Genomic DNA, 18,618 nt, shown 5'->3' on the forward strand with positions numbered 1-18,618 from the left:
AATGGGCGTCATGCTGCAACTACTCCTCAGTCCATGAGCTGAGTGAGGCGGTCCTGGAGTCTGGATGCTCTTCCTGGTATTTGTATCCAGAACCAGATCCTATGTGGAAAGAAAAAAAGTGCTCTGGAAGTCTTGAGTTTATTACTAGCAGTACCAAAATCATCGAGATCATCAATCACGACACAGGTAGTTCATTAGCGACCATGCATGAATGCATTCGAAACCATGCAGAACTGCAGGTGTATTGTACGTCCATGTTCTTTCAACCTGGTCACAGCATGTCTAATAACATTTCCAAGCAGGACACCATGAGTTAGTGTACCTCCCTTACTTTCATTTGCTTTAAATGAAGTGCTCTTAGGTTCGAGGCATGTGGGCTGCTGAATTCATATCTATAGCATAGATCGCCGCCTAGTGTTGGGTCCGGATGATTGCACATTGGTGTCCTGGAAGAGTCTTCGAAGTATCACGAGATAGGTGGCTCCTCCCCTGGACTACAGTGCGCATGGGCATCGACTCCATCCTCAGATTGTTTTTTTCCGCCATTGGGTTCGGATGTAATTTTGTTATCTCCAGTTCGGAATAAACATGAAATTTTCGAGGACCGAAGGCCTTTTTTCATACCGTCGGTATTGTTTGCGTTCGGTGCCCGGTTCTATTCCGACTCAGTTCCCGAGTTGGATATCCAGGGAGTCGCGTGACTCTTTGGTGATCGAGGCCCAGTCGACGCAGCAAGACCCTCGACAACATGGAACGAAGCCCGTTCAAGAATTGTCCCGTGTGTGGATCCAAGTATCCCCACATCGACGTCCACCCGGTGTGCAACAAGTGCCTGTCGCCGGACCACGATGAAGCCAACTGTATGGCTTGTTCCAGGTTTCGTTCGAAGAAGACGATTCGGCTTCGGCGCGCATGGAGGCCCGGCAGTCGGCCCCGGCGGACATCTTCGACAGCGAAGAAGCAGACGAACACGAAGTTCAGATGCAGATTTCACCTCCGACGGAGGAAATCGACTAAGACTATGAAGCGGATGTCGAAGGCCTAGACGTAGAAGAAGTCGTCGACGAGGTAGGAGACGACAATGAGGCCTATGGGGCCATGGAAGATAGCTCAGAGGAAGAGCAATGCCCCGTTCGAACAATTACAAAGGCTCAGGTGGGGGGATCGCCACGCGGCCTTACCCAAGACCTTCTACCAGGATCCACGGCCCCGCCTTCAGGCCCGGCTACGGACACTTCGGCGGAGCCGCCATTGTCGAAAAAGAAACCGGAAGTGAAACCTTCGGTGTCGACAAAACCGAAAGTGGTTGAAACGCCCTTGAAACCGAAGACGTCGGCACCCTCGTCTTCCGAGGTGTCGGGGCAACCCAAGCCGAAGAAAGCGGTCGACCCAGTGAAGTCGGGCAAAGGCGTCGAGCCGAAGTTGGTCAAGGGCGTCGAGCCGAAGTCCAAGAAGGGCGTCGAGCCGCAGTCCAGCAAGGGCATCCAGCCGAAGACTGGGGACCCGAAACAGGTTACCCAGGCCGCCGATCCGAAACAGTCGGCGTCGACGTCTGCTGTCACGGAAGGGGGCGTAGCGCCCCTAAGAAGGATGCTCCTACGCCTCGAATGGAAAAGACCAAGTCATCGACGCTCGAGTCTTAACATGTTAGTGGATCGAGGTAGTCTGCCGGGGATCGACGAAACCGTCCGCTTCCTTTACGAAGCAGGTCTCGGACTCCCTGAAACGTATCAGGGACAAGGCTTCGACGGAAGAACCAAAGATGCCTTCCGCCCCGAAGCTATCGGTCCCATCGTCTAAGTCTTCGACGCCAATCCTCTTCACGCTGCCACCGAAGGTGGTACCGAAGGCCTTCGCACCACGGTCTGTGCCCGAAGCGCACTTGCAGGGTTCTGCGGGGTCGACGCCTACTCACCCGGCTGGGGGCTTGAAGTATCGACCACCATTGGTTGAGGAGCAGTCGGAGCGTTTCATCGACGCCGACACCGGGAAGCTTACGCAATACAAGAGGAAGATTATGGCGACACAGCCTTTGGAGTCTACACCATTCCTCTAAAGCGCAAAAAGCCTGCTTCAGATTCACCAGTCTTGGTCGAGCCACTGGTTCCTCGGACTCCAAGAATTGCCACACCCTCACCAACCTATTCGGATGTAGAGGATGCTGGGGATGATGACGAGGAGTACAACTTTCCTGCCAACACAGATCCTGATGAACAACAGGACTCATGGACAGGGGCAGGTGACCAGGGGGATCAGCAACCCGCCCATGACCCTCAGGTCTACAACGTCAAGACCTCTCCCACTGAGGATTCTGCAGCATTTAATGCCTTAATTGAGAGGGCAGCAAAAAACCACGACGTTGAGCTGCATGCTGACCCTGCTGAGGTGGACTTCCTCTTTGACACTTTTTCAACAGCTGAAAAGACTCTCCCAATGTTAAAGGGGGTCCTGAAACATGCTGCGGACATTTTTAAGGAACCCACGCGGTCCAGGGTTGTCAACCCTAGAATTGAGAAAAAATACAGACCGGCACCTGGCGATCCTACCTACATCAAGGGCCAGTTGCCATTGGACTCTCTGGTCGTTTCTAATGCCCGCAAAAGGGCGAATTCGCAGACCACTGGTGAAGCTCCTCCCCCGGACAAAGAATCCAAAGTGCTGGAGGCATCAGGAAAGAGAGTAGCAGCTCAGGCGGCCAATATCTGGCGTCTCTAACACGCAGGCACTATTGGCTAGATACAACAGGGCACACTACGACACACTAGAGACCCTGTTGCAACATCTACCAGACCAATATAAAGAGGCAGCGGAGATGCTTATCCAGGAAGGGAAGCTCATCTCCAACGCTTCCATTAAGTGTGCACTAGACGTTGCGGACACTGCAGCCAGGGCAATTAATAAGAGTGTGATGTTGAGACGTCAGGCATGGCTCCGAATCTCCGGGTTTATGCCGGAGATACAAACTACCATCCTCAACCAGCCGGTAAACCCTGACAGATTATTTGGTCATGAGGTGGATACCACCCTGGAAAAAATAAAGGATACCGAGACTGCTAAGTCCATGGGAGCTCTACAGTCCCAACAGTTTCGAGGGAGCACTTTTCGTCGCTCAGGCAATAGGGGTGTTACCAGAGGCCAGATGTCCCAGCAAACACAATTCAATAAAGGTGGGGCGCAATCCTCTTACACCAAGCAGAGTAGAGGAGGTTACCGGGGCAACAGCACCAGGGGCAGAGGCAGGGGCAACAACAACTCCCGTTCCTCCGCCTCCAACAAACAGTGACGCCCTGTCACTGCCCCCCGACCATTCCACACCTGTCGGGGGGGAGACTCCAGCAGTTCCTGCCAGTCTGGAAATCCATCACCACAGACAGGTGGGTCAGGAAACTTATCCACTTCGGTTATTGTTTGGAGCTCACATCCCCTCCACCCAACATACCACCAAAACACCGTCCTATGTCCACAGAGCATTTGCACTTATTGCAGCAGGAGGTTCTTGTCATGCTGCAAAAAGGCGCAATAGAGCTCGTGCCAGTGGAGGAAGAAGGCACAGGAGTGTACTCCCTGTACTTCTTGATCCCAAAGAAGGACGGGTCCCTCAGACCTATTCTGAACCTCAGGCCCCTGAACCAGTATATTCTCTCCGAACACTTCCACATGCTAACGCTGCAGCAACTTCTTCCGTTGCTCAATCAGGGAGACTTCCTCGCAACGTTGGACCTCAAGCATGCTTACTTCCACATTCCACTCCATCCCTCACACAAGAAATACCTCAGATTCACCATTCAAAATCGGCATTACCAATTGAAGGTCCTTCCTTTCGGAGTTACCACGGCACCCAGAGTGTTCACGAAGTGTCAGGCGACAGTGGCTGCGCACCTCAGAAGACAGAACGTACATGTCTACCCTTACCTGGACGACTGGCTGGTTCAAGCAAAGTCAGCCCAGCAGTGCGCTGCCGACATGTCCCACACCATTCACCTTCTTCACGGTCTGGGCTTCTTACTGAACTATCCGAAGTCGCACCTTCAGCCGGCCCATGTCCGGCAGTATCTGGGCGCGACGATAGATACTCTGGCGGCCACGGCTCAGCCAAATTCAGTGCGGATCGACAACATCCAGTCGCTAATCCGAAAGTTCAGACCGCAACACTCCCTTCCAGCAAGAGTGTTCATGCAGTTGATAGGCATGATGGCCTCCTGCATCTTCATAGTCCCGCACGCGAGGTTACATATACGTCCGCTCCAAGAATGCTTGGCGCATCAGTGGACTCAGGCTCAAGGGCGGTTGAACGACCTAGTGTTGGTGACCGGTCGGGCATACAACTCTCTGCATTGGTGGACTCCACACAACCTTTGAAAGGGCCGACCGTTCCAGGAGCCTGTGCCACAGATTATCCTGACGACGGACGCATCTCTCCAGGGATGGGGAGCTCATGTACTCCACTACACGGTGCAGGGACTATGGACGACGCAGCAAAGGAAGATGCACATCAACTATCTAGAACTGATGGCAATCTTCATGGGGCTGAAGGCATTCAAAGTACATCTATGCAACAAGGTCGTGTTGATCCGGACGGACAACATGACGGCCATGTACTACATCCAAAAGCAGGGAGGTACACACTCTCCACAGTTGTCTCATCTGGCTCAGAGCATGTGGAAGTGGGCCATTCAGAGGAACATCTTCCCCATGGCGGAACAGTGTGGCTCAGGGGTTAGAGGCAGCAGACCCGGAAGCTGAGATCGGTCCTGGACCAGGGTTCAATTCCCCGCCTCGGCGGGGTCTTGGGCTAAAAATTCCACGGACTCGATAATTCTCGCCCCGGTGCCTCCTCGACTCACGGGTTCACACTCTGCGACTCTGGGCAATAGCTTGCTTAATCTCCACAACGGCCCCTCGCGGCGGGATGCCTGACTTTCACCTTGTGGATACCCTGCTATCAATACCAGGAAGGGTTCCCTAAGCAAGCGCCGGGAAACCCACTGCGGGTAGCTGTGCGCTATATAAGCTCAACTACATTTAACACCTCCCGGGCAAGGACAATCAGATGGCGGACCTGCTCAGCAGGTACAGCCACCAAATGCACGAGTGGGAGATACATCCATCGGTACTCCGCCCGTTCTTCCAGCAGTGGGGTCATCCAGAAATAGACCTGTTCGCCACAAGGGAAAACGCAAAATGCCAAAGCTTTGCTGCCAGGTTCCCTCACCCACAGTCGCAGGGCAATGCGATATGGATGAACTGGTCAGGCAGATTTGCGTACGCTTTTCCCCCAGCACCTCTCATACCGCTGGTGGCAAGAAAGCTAAAGCAACATTCGATGACACTCATCCTGGTTGCTCCAACGTGGGCACGCCAACCATGGTACACCACGTTTCTAGACCTCTCTGTGGTACCGCATCAACGCCTGCACCTCACACCCAGGCTTTTGACGCAGAACCATGGCGACATTCAGCATCCAGATCCGCAACAGCTCAATCTGGCGATCTGGCTCCTGAGGTCTTAGAGTTTGGCTACCTTGACTTGCCTCCAGAATGCATGGATATCATTCGGGAGGCGAGAAAGCCCACCACTAGAGCCTGCTATGCAGCGAAATGGAAGCGGTTTGTCGTTTACTGTACTGAACACCACATCAACCTGCTAGATGCATCCATTCCCAACATCATCTGTTATTTGTTACATCTTTACAAATGCAATCTGGCATATGCTTCCATTCGGATACACTTTTCCGCCATAGCGGCTTATCTCCAAAACAGTCAGCATCTCTCTGTTTTCAGAGTGCCCGCCATTAAAGCCTTCCTAGAAGGACTAAAGCGGGTCATCCCTCCAAGGACCCCGCCAGCCCCCGTATGGAACCTCAATGTGGTCCTCACCAGGTTGATGGGCCCACCTTTTGAGCCTCTACATTCATGTGAGATTCAGTTCTTAACGTGGAAAGTGGCTTTTCTCATTGCCATTACGTCTCTACGACGTGTTAGTGAGCTGCAGGCGCTCACTGTACAAGAGCCATTCATTCAAATTCACTCCAACAGGGTGGTGCTGCCCACTAACCCTAAATTTCTTCCTAAAGTGGTTTCGCAGTTCCATGTCAATCAGACCATTGAACTGCCCGCGTTCTTTCAAAACCCAGAGACAGTGGCCGAAAGAATGCTCCACACTCTGGATGTCAAACGAGCTTTGATGTACTACATCGATAGGACCAAAGCATTTAGGAAGACACAACTCTTTGTTGCCTTTTCAGCCCAGCACAAAGGCAACCCCATTTCCAAAGCAGGTATAGCCCGGTGGCTCGTTAAGTGTATTCAGATTTGCTATCACAAGGCTAAGCGCACTTTAACGGTCCCTCCCAGAGCCCACTCCACCCGCAAGTTGGGGGCCTCTATGGCTTTCCTTGGTAATATCACTTTGGAAGATATTTGTAGAGCAGCCACATGGTCTACACCACATACATTTACTAAACATTACTGTGTAGATGTGCACTCCAAGCAGCAGGCAGCTGTAGGGCAGGCTGTTCTTAAGACACTATTTCAGACTTCTGCAGCTGGCACAGGCGGCCGCCGTTAATGGAGGGACTGCTATGTATTCTATGCTATAGATATGAATTCAGCAGCCCACATGCCTTGAACTGAATATGCTACTTACCAGTATGCATCTGTTCTTGGCATGTAGGGCTGCTGACATTCATATCGCCCGCCCTCCTCCCCGGCGCCTGTAGCAGCTGCAGACTTTTTTACACTTACTTTTAGCATTTTTTTTAATTTTTTTTTTGAAAATCTGTTTATTAGCATAGTGTTTAGAGCCAACAGTACAGAGTTGTTACCATATGACAAAGCCAGAAGTAAGTGTGCTCCTCCAGGCCTAATAACAGCAGTTATATTGTACATTTTAATTTTTGTTGTAGTTCCGAGTAAGTGAACAAACCCCTCAAGAATTGAAAAACTCCCTCCTGCAAAAATCCCACCCAAGACACTCTCACTTTACATATGTATATACCAGTTAGTACCTGGTTGCACCCACAGATCAGATCTTATCAAATATGCTTTTCCACACAATCAGTCAGTGACATGAGCAATAGTATCACGGGGTATCCCGTATCATAGTCTAGCGCACCACGTTTGTTTACGGTACATGGAAGCCCACTGACAGCAGGACACATTTCAGTTTATGGGTATCGAAACATTAGACTCATCACCCCGTGCCTCGAACCTCCCCAGAATGGCAAACCAGTCCAATGAAATCGGTGTTTTCCTGAGGCCCCTGTGTTCTTCACGCTGTAGCACTTCACCCTCTGCTTTGCCCCAACGTATCACTTCCGTTTTCCACAATTCGGGATCAGGTGGCTTGGGTGACTTCCACCTCATTGTGATTGCACGTTTCGCAAGTAACATGGCTACATCAGTAAAACGCGTTGCTACGCTCCTCTTACAGGCTGCTGGGCCTAGCCCCAGGAGCGCATATTCCAGGGTGAGCGTTTGCATCAAGGCACCTGCTTCCGTGAGCGATTCATTAATAGTGGTCCAGTAATAGCCCACTTTGGGGCAGTTCCACAACATGTGTGCCAGTGATGCATCGTCCGTAGCGCATCGAGGGCATGTGTCGACTGCGTTAGGGAACATAGCGTGTATACGGTGAGGCGTTAAATACGCTCTATGCAGGACCATTAGCTGGATGAACTTAAATTTGGGGTTCCTAGCTACTTTTTTGGGAAATTGAAGGATCCGCTCCCATTCCTTGTCCCTTAGTGGCCTCCCTATATCGCCCTCCCACTTGGTCTTGAGAGGCGACAGTGAGACCGCCCGCCCTGTTCTGATGCTAGCAGTGAGCCATTTAGTTAGATGACTTCCCGTCCCCATGAGATACAGCATCGTCAGCAAGGGGTTCGTGGGTGGTTCTACTCCCTCAGGCGCCCACCTTCCCGTTACATAATGTCGGAGGCCAGCATGCAGGAGGAACGATCCCCCGGGGACACCATGTGTGGTCCTGAAGTCTTCAAAGGACAGCATCTGACCCTCAGCAAAAAGGTCTCCTATGTGCGTCACACCAGCGTCGTGCCATGGCACAAGTTTGTGAGTTGTGAGCGGTCCCGACCCCAGAGGTATACCCAGTAGTGGAATTGTGGGGGCATATGATGACATCGGGCCGTGTATTTCATCGCTTTCCGCCAGTATTGGACCGCAAGCCGGAGGAGCGGTGGGGTGTCTCTCGGCAGTTCCGAGCGGGGTAATAGCAAGACATGGATTTTCCCTTTAGAGCGATCTACCTCTGTCATGTTAATCTCATGTAGGTTTCGACCCGCTAGCCAATAGGCCAGCCATTGCAGTTGACATGCGAAGTTGTAGGCCCTGAAGTCTGGTACTCCCATACCCCCAGTTTCGGAGGTGAGCTGCAACTTAGCAAGGCCTATGCGCCTTCGCCCTGGTCCCCATATGAGTTCCGTGAGGAGTGTATCTAGTGCCTTGAACGTCGTGGCAGGGATCAGGAACGGCAGGTTAGTGAAATAGTAAATGAGACGGGGAAGCATCACCATCTTGGAGATGGCTACTCTGCCGGCCACCGATAGAGGCAGCGACAACCAAAATTGTATCTGTGATTTAAGTGCTCTCATAGCTCTTCCGAGGTTGCCGTCAATCATTACTTCGGCATCCCTGTAAACTTGTATCCCGAGGTATCGGAAGGTGGTATCTGCCATTTGAAATGTTAGTGGCGCGAAGGGCAGTGGTGTAGACGAGCCAGTGGCAGCAAAGGTAAACCCGTAGGACTTGGGCTCTCTTATGGTGAGGCCCGATAATGACCTAAATTCCTCAAATATTTTACGTATAGGATCCAGGTCGCCCCTTAGATCATGTAGGTATAGGATAATATCGTCAGCATAGGTGGACACTATGAGTTGTCTCACCCCTCCGAATGCCACAGTGGGGAGCCACTGTCCGGAGTTTACAGAGCAGCGGTTCAAGTGCCAGGATGAATAGGAGCGGGGAGAGCGGGCAACCCTGCCTGGTACCTCTTGCTATGGCTAGGGGACCTGAGATGTATCTGGATGTACGCACCCGAGCCGTGGGGTGGGTGTATAGCAGTTTGACCCATGCAATATATTCGGGAGGTATCCCGAATTTCGTGAACGTAGCAAACATGAAATCCCATCTGAGGGAATCGAAGGCCTGCTTCAGATCCAATGAGATGCATCCCTCAGAGCCCATGTCTGCCGGGTCTCGTAGCATCAGTTGGGCTAGTCTTCTAAGATTCATGGCCGTGCTCCTGCCCGGTACAAATCCGCACTGGTCAGGGTGGATCAGTTGTGGGATGTATTGTGCCAATCTCGTCGCTAGTACCTTGCTCCCTACAACTAGAGCTTAAAAACTCCGAACCCTCACACCAACTAGGACACCTATTAGACCCTGTATTTGGGAACTGGAAGGGAGTTCAAACTCTACCTCACCAGCCAATACCTTGGTCCGATCACTTTGTCATCCCTATATTATTCCAAATGGACGGCAATGTATATCATAAACAAAATTTACAGCAATACACATGTAGGAAATGGAAGAATTTTTCCATAGACTCCTTCACTAAAATCCTCCAAGAGGCTGGACCACCGAAAGGTCTGGAATGTGATTTAGCATATAATCACCTGCAAGCATGCATTACTAAAGCCCTTGACAGCACTGCCCCCAAACGCACCATGACTAATGCCACGAGGAAAAATAAATCGGCCCCTTGGTTTAGTCAGGAGCTTCAAAGCGCCAAAACTGCTTGCAAAAAGCTTGAAAGAGAATGGCGTCAAAATTTCTGTCCGGTAATCAAAATCCGCTACAAAGCCGCACAAAAAGAATACAACAAAAAGGTACGAGTGTCCAAAGCTTCCCATTACAATAACCGGATTCAGGAAGCTGAGAACTCCTCGAAGGAGCTTTTTCAGATATTTAAGGAAATATCAACAATTGAATCCAGCCCTGCCTCCCACAATGATTCTGTGGAAACTTGCAATAAAATCGCCAATTATTTTTCTGGCAAAATCGCGAACATATATGCAAGTTTTTCTGGAAGTAAAGTGCCTGGTATTGATTTTGTAGAAAGTAAAGATCATATAAGCACTCAATTTCATCTAGACGCTTTCTCTGTTCCCTCTGCCGACATTCTAATATCTACTTGCAAAAGTATCAAATCCGGCTCTCCAAGTGATCCTGCGCCTCCGAAAATTCTAGCAGCTTGTCTGTCTGTCTTAGAGCCCCATTTCAGACACATACTGCAACTCTCCTTTTCCAATGCCTGTCTACCTGCAGTATGGAAGAAAGCCATAGTCCTCCCCATCAAAAAAAAACCCAATGTGAGTCAGGATCTGTTAGAGAATTTACGCCCCATCTCCCTGCTACCATATCTGGCTAAGCTAGCAGAGAAAATTGCCAACGTCCAACTTATGGCTCATCTGGAAGCCCAAAATGCCTTTCATACATCTCAGTCCGGTTTCAGACCAAGATTTTCTACTGAAACAGCTCTCTTGAGAGCTACTGAAACCCTGCGGGAGGGAGCTGATGAAGGCAAGACTATGGCCCTTATCATGCTAGACCTAAGTGCCGCGTTTGACACTGTAGCTCATTACACCTTGCTACAGTGTCTAAACCGAGCGGGTGTTATCAAAGAGGCTCTGGGATGGCTGAAGGCTTTTCTCACCAACAGAAGCTTTCAGGTTCAAAGAGGGATCTTCCTCTCTGATAGTATGACACTGGAACAGGGGGTACCTCAGGGCTCTGCCCTGAGTCCCACCCTGTTCAATTTGTACATGGCTCCTCTGGCAGAGGTGGTACAATCGTTCGGCGTAGAGCTAGTCTCTTACGCCGACGATACCCAACTGCTGATCTCTCTATCTCAAGCACCCTCCTCTGAGGCTGATAACTTCAAATCCTGCATGAGTAGACTGGCAGCCTGGATGAATGAAAACTGCCTCAAATTAAATGGTACAAAAACAGAGGTACTGGTAATAGGAGGAAGAGACACTTTGTGGACAAAGGACTGGTGGCCCGCTAGTTTGGGACCCCTACCTAATCCTAGTAAAGAAGCGAAGAACTTGGGTGTCTGGATAGACAACAAGCTCTCGTATGACAGCCATGTCAAAAAAACGGTAGGCAAGTGCTTTGGAGTCATGAAAACTCTTAACCGCACCCTGGATCTGCTCCCCCTGAACTCCAGGCGGACCATGACTCAGGCACTTGTTACCTCCCGAATAGACTATGGCAATGTACTGCTGTTGGGAACAACGGATAAAAACATCAGAAAGCTGCAAGTCCTGCAAAATTCAGCTGCACGCCTTGTGCTGAGACTTCCCCGTAGGGCTCCTTCCAAACCCTCCTTGGCCTCCCTCCACTGGCTACCCATTGGACAGAGGATACTATTCAAAGCTCTCCTGTGGTGTCACAGGATCATCCATCAAAAAGCCCCCTCTTATATGTCCGACTTAGCTATACCCTACGAGCCGAATAGGTCCCTTCGCTCCGAGGGAATGGGGCTGCTTAAAACATCACGCATAAAAAAAGCCAGGATGGGAGGCAAGTCCTTCCGCACTCTGGCGGCTAGGAAATGGAACGCCCTCCCCACACCCATCAGGTTAGAAAATAATGAGGCCTCCTTCAGGAAACTGCTAAAGACCCATTTGTTCACCTGTTAGTCAGCCTGTTATCCTTGGTTCTGGTTATGATTCTTTCTCCACAGCGCGGGGACACGCCGGGAGGCGTCACCAGGCGCTTTATAAGCCCCTTTAATAAATAATAAATAATAATAATAATAAATAATAATAATAATAATAATAATAATAATAATAAGTATCTTATAGTCGGTGTTAAGGAGAGATAAGGGTCTTAGCTAGCTAGGTGCATCCCATCCTTACCCGGTTTTAAGAGGGAAGTTATCAAAGCTTGTAGGGATGACTGGTAAGGAGTCAGTCCGCAGCGCTTCTAGATAAATGGTGTGTAAGCGCGGGGCTAGTAGGTCTATAAATGTGGCATAAAACTCGGCCGGCAGGCCGTCCGTCCCAGGCGTTTTATTTCTCGGGAGTGCGCGTATTGCCTGTCTAATCTCCGCAACAGTAATGTTACGCTTCAAGTCGTCGCTTTGCCTGTCAGTGAGTTGGGGTAGTTCTAAATCCCTCATAAATCCCTCAAGTGCGGTCTGTGAGAGGCATTGGTGTGGGCTATAGAGTGTGGTGTAATAGTCCGTGAATGCGGTGTTGATTCCTACTTGAGTCGAAGCCAGTATGCCTTCTTGATCCAGTATTTCCAAGATTGGGTGGTGCACTGGGGAGTCACGTATGATACGGGCCAGCATAGGGCCCGACCTGTCTGCCTGCGTGTGCTGTCTATTAGTGTATTCCCTGTAGTCTAACAATCTCAAGTCTTCTAGCAGTTCAGTGTGCCTTATATGCGCGTCCTGCAGTGGTGTGAAGTGTGTGTTCGTGCCCGCAGCTTCACTCTCCAGCGTTGCCAATCTACCCTCCACTTCTTTCAGATCATCGATCACTGCCCTCCTCCTGCCCACTCGGGTGGCCATCGCTTCCCCTCTGATGAAGACTTTGTAGGTGTCCCATTCTATTTGTCGGGAGCTGGCAGTGTCAGCGTTCGTGTCGAAGTAACTCTCAATGGCGTCTGCTACAGACGACCTGAAGACCGTGTCTTCCAGCAGTTCCGTGGGTAATCTCCAAGTCGGGATTGGGGTCATCTGTCGGCCCCATTGCCAAGTCAGCTCGACAGGATTGTGATCGGAGAGGGTCTTCCCCATGTGCTGGGCCTGGATAACCGATCCTAGTATGGAACGGGAGCAAAATATACGGTCTATTCTGGTGTGGAGTTGGTGTGGCGGGGAGAAAAAGGTATATTCCCTGTCCTGTAGATGTGTACTGCGCCATGCAGCTGCCAGGTCCCATACCTCCGCCCATTGTGCCACCGCATCTGCCTGTCTCCTGCTTTCCGTGGCGTGTAGTGGGGGGTGTGACCTGTCCAGTGCAACATCTAATACAGCATTGAAATCCCCTCCAACCACCCATTGATGATCTGCCCAATCCGCAAGGACCCCATTGACATTTACCAAAAAATCCGATTGGCCCGAATTTGGTGAATACACACATCCAATCACAACAGCAGCCCCATCCAGTAAGCCCCTCACAAACACATATCTACCCTCCTTGTCAATTCTCTGTTCTAGTGGCTTGAAGGGGACAGAATTACGAAGCCAAATAGCGGCCCCCCTAGAGAATGCGGAGTAGGACGTAGCGAAAAGTTGACCCTTCCATTTCTTACGCAGTTTCAAATTTTCAGCACAGTTCAAGTGTCTCTTGGAGGCAAGCTATCATAACTCCCCTACGGTTGAGCTGAGCAAGTATCCTGTGCCTCTTGTGAATCGAGCCCATGCCCCGCACATTCCAGGTGCACTAGTTATAAACATTAAGTGGCCCCATGACTGATCGTGTAAAGCGACAAAGCTGAGCTCGTGGGTGCACACGCCTGGTACATCTTACTGCAGGAGAGGAGTGTCAAGCAAACAGTTAATCCCTGAACATTAAGGTCCCCAGGCCAACGGGCTCGAGGTCCGAACCATGATACCATGATGCCCAACATGGGCATAAGTCAAACAGTTCCATGTGCATACGGTGGGGGGTGCAGACCACTTATGCCTGACTCGTACTGGCCTGCGGTGGCATAGCAGCCCTTAGTAAACCAAACCCTCAGGCAACCCACCTGTGTGCAGAGAGTGATACAGTTAATACATTACCACCCGGAGAACGTTCGTGGCGTTGATGTTAAAATTCCTCTGCCAACTGCGCCGTGATCTTGGGGAAGAGTTGTAGGCTGTCCGCCGATCCTGACACTTCGGTGTGTGCGTCAGAGTTGCTAATCAGGCCCCTGGCTGTGCCCGCGTCATGAGCGGCGAGTGGCTCCTCCGTCAATTGTACCACCGATGATTGGTCTGCCAAGCGGTTCTTAGCGGCTTGTCCCTTTTGCGCTTGCCTTGGCGTGGGGGCTTGTCCAGTGTTGGAAGCGGCGCCTCTCCGATCCGTCCGACCCCGATGTCCGTCGCTCCTGGCGTCCGTAAATGGGTCCTGTGAGGCCAGCGGCGTTAGCGTTACCTCCATCCACTCCTCCGCCTCCTCCGGCGAGTCAAAGAAGTATGATTTGTTACCGTGTAGGATCTTAAGGCGGGCGGGGAACAGAAGGGCATATTTCAAGTCTCTCTCCCGTAACTTGCGCTTTACCCCCAGGAAGGTGGACCTGGCACGCTGCACCGTGGGTGTGAAGTCAGGATACACGGAGATATTCTTGTCTTCATAGCGAATCGGCGCTTTCTCTCGGGCCACGCGCAGCACAGTGTCGCGGTCCTTATAGTGAAGGAGGCGCGCGATCAAAGGACGCGGAGGCGCACCTGTTTGCGGCGGTCTGGACGGCATTCTATGCGCCCGTTCTACGCTGTATAGGGCAGTAAGATCTTCCGGACCCACCATTTTCCTGAGCCAGTCCTCCACAAATTGAGTAGGATTCCTCCCCTCGCTGCGTTCCGGAATGCCTAAGATGCGGACGTTGTTGCGGCGGGCTCGGCCTTCCGCATCGTCAACCTTGTCCCACAGCTGCTTGAGTTGTTTCTCCATGCCTTCCAGCTTTGTCGAGTGTTCCGTTTGCTGAGGCATGAGATCATTCAGCGCAAGTTTTTGTTCTGAGACCCTCTCCGCGAGTTTGTTGTGATCTGCCCGGAGCAATGAGAGGCCCGTCGCCATGCTATCTATACGTGATTCCAGTGCCTCCCGTGTGGCCCGTATTTCGTTGAGGATAAGGTCCAGTTTGGCGTCTTGTGACCCTTTCCCAGTCGGCGGGATAACGTCCATATTAGAGGAGGCTAGAGGGTCCTCCGAGCCGGTGGACTGCATGTCCGTCGATGCACCGTGGTCCTGGGCCTTGCCCCTGTGCCTCCCCATCGATCTAGTTTGCAGGGTGGCGTTGGGGTAATCGCGCTCCCTGTCCTCAGTCTGTACAGCCTACGATGCACCGCTTTGTGGGTCCAGGGTGTCTACACAGCTGCCGGCGCCACAGCGGAGAAGGCAATGGGAGAGTTAGACCCTTGGTGCTGGGCAGGGTCAATGGCGCTGCTGTAGTGGCAGCGCTTCTGGCAGGTGTGGCGGCGCCCCGCGGAGGATCCTCTGCGCAGCTGTCGCTCCGGCCACAGCGAGGTGGTGGGTATGGGCAATTGACTGCAGCAGGGGGGACCGTCAGAGGCAGGACAGAAGAGAAGCGCCGCGTACCTGCTCCAGTGAAAGTGGTCCCGTAGTCAGCGGCCTGCCACGCGGGCCTCTGCGCAGCTGGACCCCACGATGTTGCTCAGGGTCATCACCGGCAATGTGGTTGCAGGGGCCGGGCCGGTGTTGCGTTGTGTCCCCAGGGTCGCGGCACCTTTGTCACCTCCAAGCGTTTCGGGTGTCGCCAGCTTTCGCGCCGTCTCCCTAGGGAGCTCGGGGGCCCAGGGTGGAGTCAAGATGGCGCCCGTAGCACCGCCGCCGCGCCAAGGCTTGTCGTGCGGCCGCCGAGTGTCCCATGCAGCGGCAACAGTCTTCCGGGCGCTAGTGTTCTCTCCCCAGCTCCCCCAATGCCTCTCTCCTCACCGGCACTCAGGCGGGCTCAGTCACCTACGCGTCGAACCAGCGGGCCCAGGGCCAGTCCCGGCGCTCCTCCGGCTGCGGTCGGGACAGGCAGGTCGGAACGGGCCCACCGGGCTCACCAGCGAGGGGGGAAACAGTTCTGCGCCGGCAGGAGCAAGCGCCAGACGCTGATTGTAGGCGCGTGGTCAGCTCCGCGTCTTCGCACACCTCCGGCGCCCCCTCCGCAGTCCGCCGGCATCCGTCAGCAACCAGGCCTCCGGGCTAATTGAGGCCGCGGCTCTCCTCGGTGCAGTAGGCCCCAGCAATCGCCGCAGCTCACCAGGGTGTTAGGCGGTGTCCGAAGGAGGCAGCTCGCCGCCACTGCTCGCCGCTCGCCCGTTGAAACTCCGGGTGCGAGATTGAGGTGGGTTGCAGGTAGTCCGGATAATCAGCTAGTTTCAAGGGCTATGGACGGAGCTCTTCCACTACACGTCCGTCATGGTCTGCTCGTGGCCACCACACTTACTCTTAGCATGGCCATCGCTTACACTGTTACACTCCATCTTTCCCACAATGGCTAAAAACAATTTGAGGATGGAGTCGATGCCCATGCGCACTGTAGTCCAGGGGAGGAGCCACCTATCTTGTGATACTTCGAAGACTTCCAGGACAACAATGTGCAATCATCCGGACCCAACACTAGGTGGCGATCTATGCTATAGTAATGAATGTCAGCAGCCCTACATGCCAAGAACAGATGCATACTGGTAAGTAGCATATTCATTCCCACTAGAAGTCCACATGTATTTGGTAGCTTGTTTTTCATTTTTCATTGCTCTGTGTATTTATTTCCACTCTGAAGTGTCATTATTGTATTTGTTTCACTTAAAGTCTTGATTTATAAATCATGTATTATTCAGATGTGAAATGCAGGCAGCACAATTAATATGTTCATTTCCTCACTATTTCTTCTTTCCTTTAACTAAAGTGTTTGTCACTTTACAGGTTTAAAATATGTGGAGGAAGGCAAGAAAATTAAAGGCAAGAGGCACTACAGATGCACGTTGTGTGAGCATGATATGGCTATGCAAATTATGTTTGACCACCTAATTGGTCACAAACACAGAAGGTCCTATTTAGTAAGTAGCATGCCTTTTCCACAAATTTTTGTTCAACCTGCATCCTCCTATGTTTAATATAATAAATTAGATGATGCCTGCCTTTTCCTTTATATCATTTTGCATAAAACCTTCTCTTCGGTGCAAAACACCTTGAACTGTATCCGCAGGGATTAAAAATGTGGTTTGATTGTAGGATTTTCCTGAACGAGTTTAATTTATTTTCCCAGTAAGAGAATCTGCGATGACTAATTGTCGTTTTAGTTCATTTGAACATGTATGTTGCACTCTTGCCCCTGTTGATTTTGACGTACAGTACATGAGCAAAAAATGATTTTTTGCCACTAAGAAGGAAAAAAAAAGAGTTGCATATGTCCTAAGATTATCTGGGAAGCAGCTGGCCTGTTAATCATGTGTTGTAGTTTACTGTGGGCGTTTTTCTACTTAGTCTTTTCTTGGTACAGTTTGTAAGAAAGTGCCTTTTTGCATGGGTGCCCCCACTTTTGTCAAACTGATGATGTACTTTGAGTGTGCCCGGAGTTCCTGCCAAACAGGTACCCATGGCCTATGTTCTTTCCCTAAACAGCATTAAAACAAAACCCAATTGACACTCTTTGGCAACATGTCATGCCCTTGTAACTGGTACCATAGGTACAAAGGGCACTGTGGCCAGGGAAGGCCTTTATGGGCTGCATCACGTATTGTGCCACCCTTAGAGGCCTTTATTTTTATATACACACACACTGCCATTGCAGGCTGTGTGTTGTGTGCAGAACAAATTGAAGAGTCTACGTGGCACACATCCCTTTGTGCCATGCCTACAACCCACTGCCCTGCCATAGGTAAGCCACCCCTCCAGCTGGGTGCACTATACCAGTGGCGAGGGTACAGGTGCCTGAGCCCTGTACCCCTACAGTGTCGAGACCGTTTTTTAGACATTGTAAGTGCAGTAATGCCATTAAGAGTATATGGTGCTTGGAGTTCGACATTACGAACTCCACAGCACCATAATGGCTTTACTGAAAACTGAGAAGTTTGGTATGAAACTTCTCAGCACATTAAACCCACACTGATGCTAGTGTGGAATTTATTGAAAAATGCACACAGAGGGCATCTTAGAGGTGCCCCCTGAAAACCGACCTAACACTAGTGTCCAAGCTAAGTGGCTGCTAGCCAGCTGCCACCACCAGACATGTTTCTGGATCCCTGGGTCGAGGGCCTTCTGCTCTCGGGATCTGAAAAAATGCACATCCTGCGACGAGGTGCCAAGCCTCCTCCCCCAGGATGGGCAGGGTACACGAAAGGGTAAGCTTCAAAGGCTTTTTGCCTTTGTGATCTTCACCAGGCCTCTGCTGCTTCCAGCAACTGGCCCCCACCAGTTCTAACCCCCACGTTGGGCAGGAGAATCGGTGGGAAAACCAAGTGAGGAAGGGAGGTGTGCCCACTTTTGCCAACCCCATCCCTAAGGTGGGGCAGGCGACTTGAAGCACAACTCTGTCCCCGCCATGGGGGACCCAGCCAACCAGCGTGAGGCGTGTGTCCCCTCCCACTGGAGTGTGGTATAATAGGGGGTGTACCCACCCTAAGGAAGGGACCCATTGGTCCCAACCTTTTACTTACCGTTAACACCGCGAAATCTAGTATTTAGGGGCACCCCTGAACCTTGCCTCCTCAGACCAGAACCGACCAAGAAGAAAAGAAGGACCGAAGAAGCCTTACTGAAGCTAAGAGGAATATGCCCGATGACTTGGCCCCACCCCTACCGGCCTGTCCCCACCTCGAACCTGCAACAGGGAAATCCCGGTGTGTCCTGTAGCCAGCAACCTCAAGAACCCGAAGGACCTGCCCTGCCTTCCAAACCCAAGACAATGTCTCATGTGAGCACCGGAT

The 18,618-nt window shown here is 51.5% G+C and overlaps 1 protein-coding gene across 2 annotated transcripts in view; it reads left to right on the forward strand.

Annotated features, from left to right (window-relative positions):
- The window catches only part of LOC144829004 (uncharacterized), a 391,507-nt gene that overhangs the window by 103,188 nt on the left and 269,701 nt on the right, over positions 1-18,618 (forward strand). For both annotated transcript variants that reach the window (XM_078687693.1, XM_078687694.1), the window contains exon 6: positions 16,616-16,749. In XM_078687693.1, coding sequence (XP_078543819.1) covers positions 16,616-16,749 — 134 coding nt within the window. The remainder of the gene's footprint in view (positions 1-16,615; positions 16,750-18,618) is intronic.

The sequence above is a fragment of the Lissotriton helveticus genome, chromosome 4_1, assembly GCF_964261635.1.
Source record: "Lissotriton helveticus chromosome 4_1, aLisHel1.1, whole genome shotgun sequence".
Taxonomy (NCBI): Eukaryota; Metazoa; Chordata; class Amphibia; order Caudata; family Salamandridae; genus Lissotriton; species Lissotriton helveticus.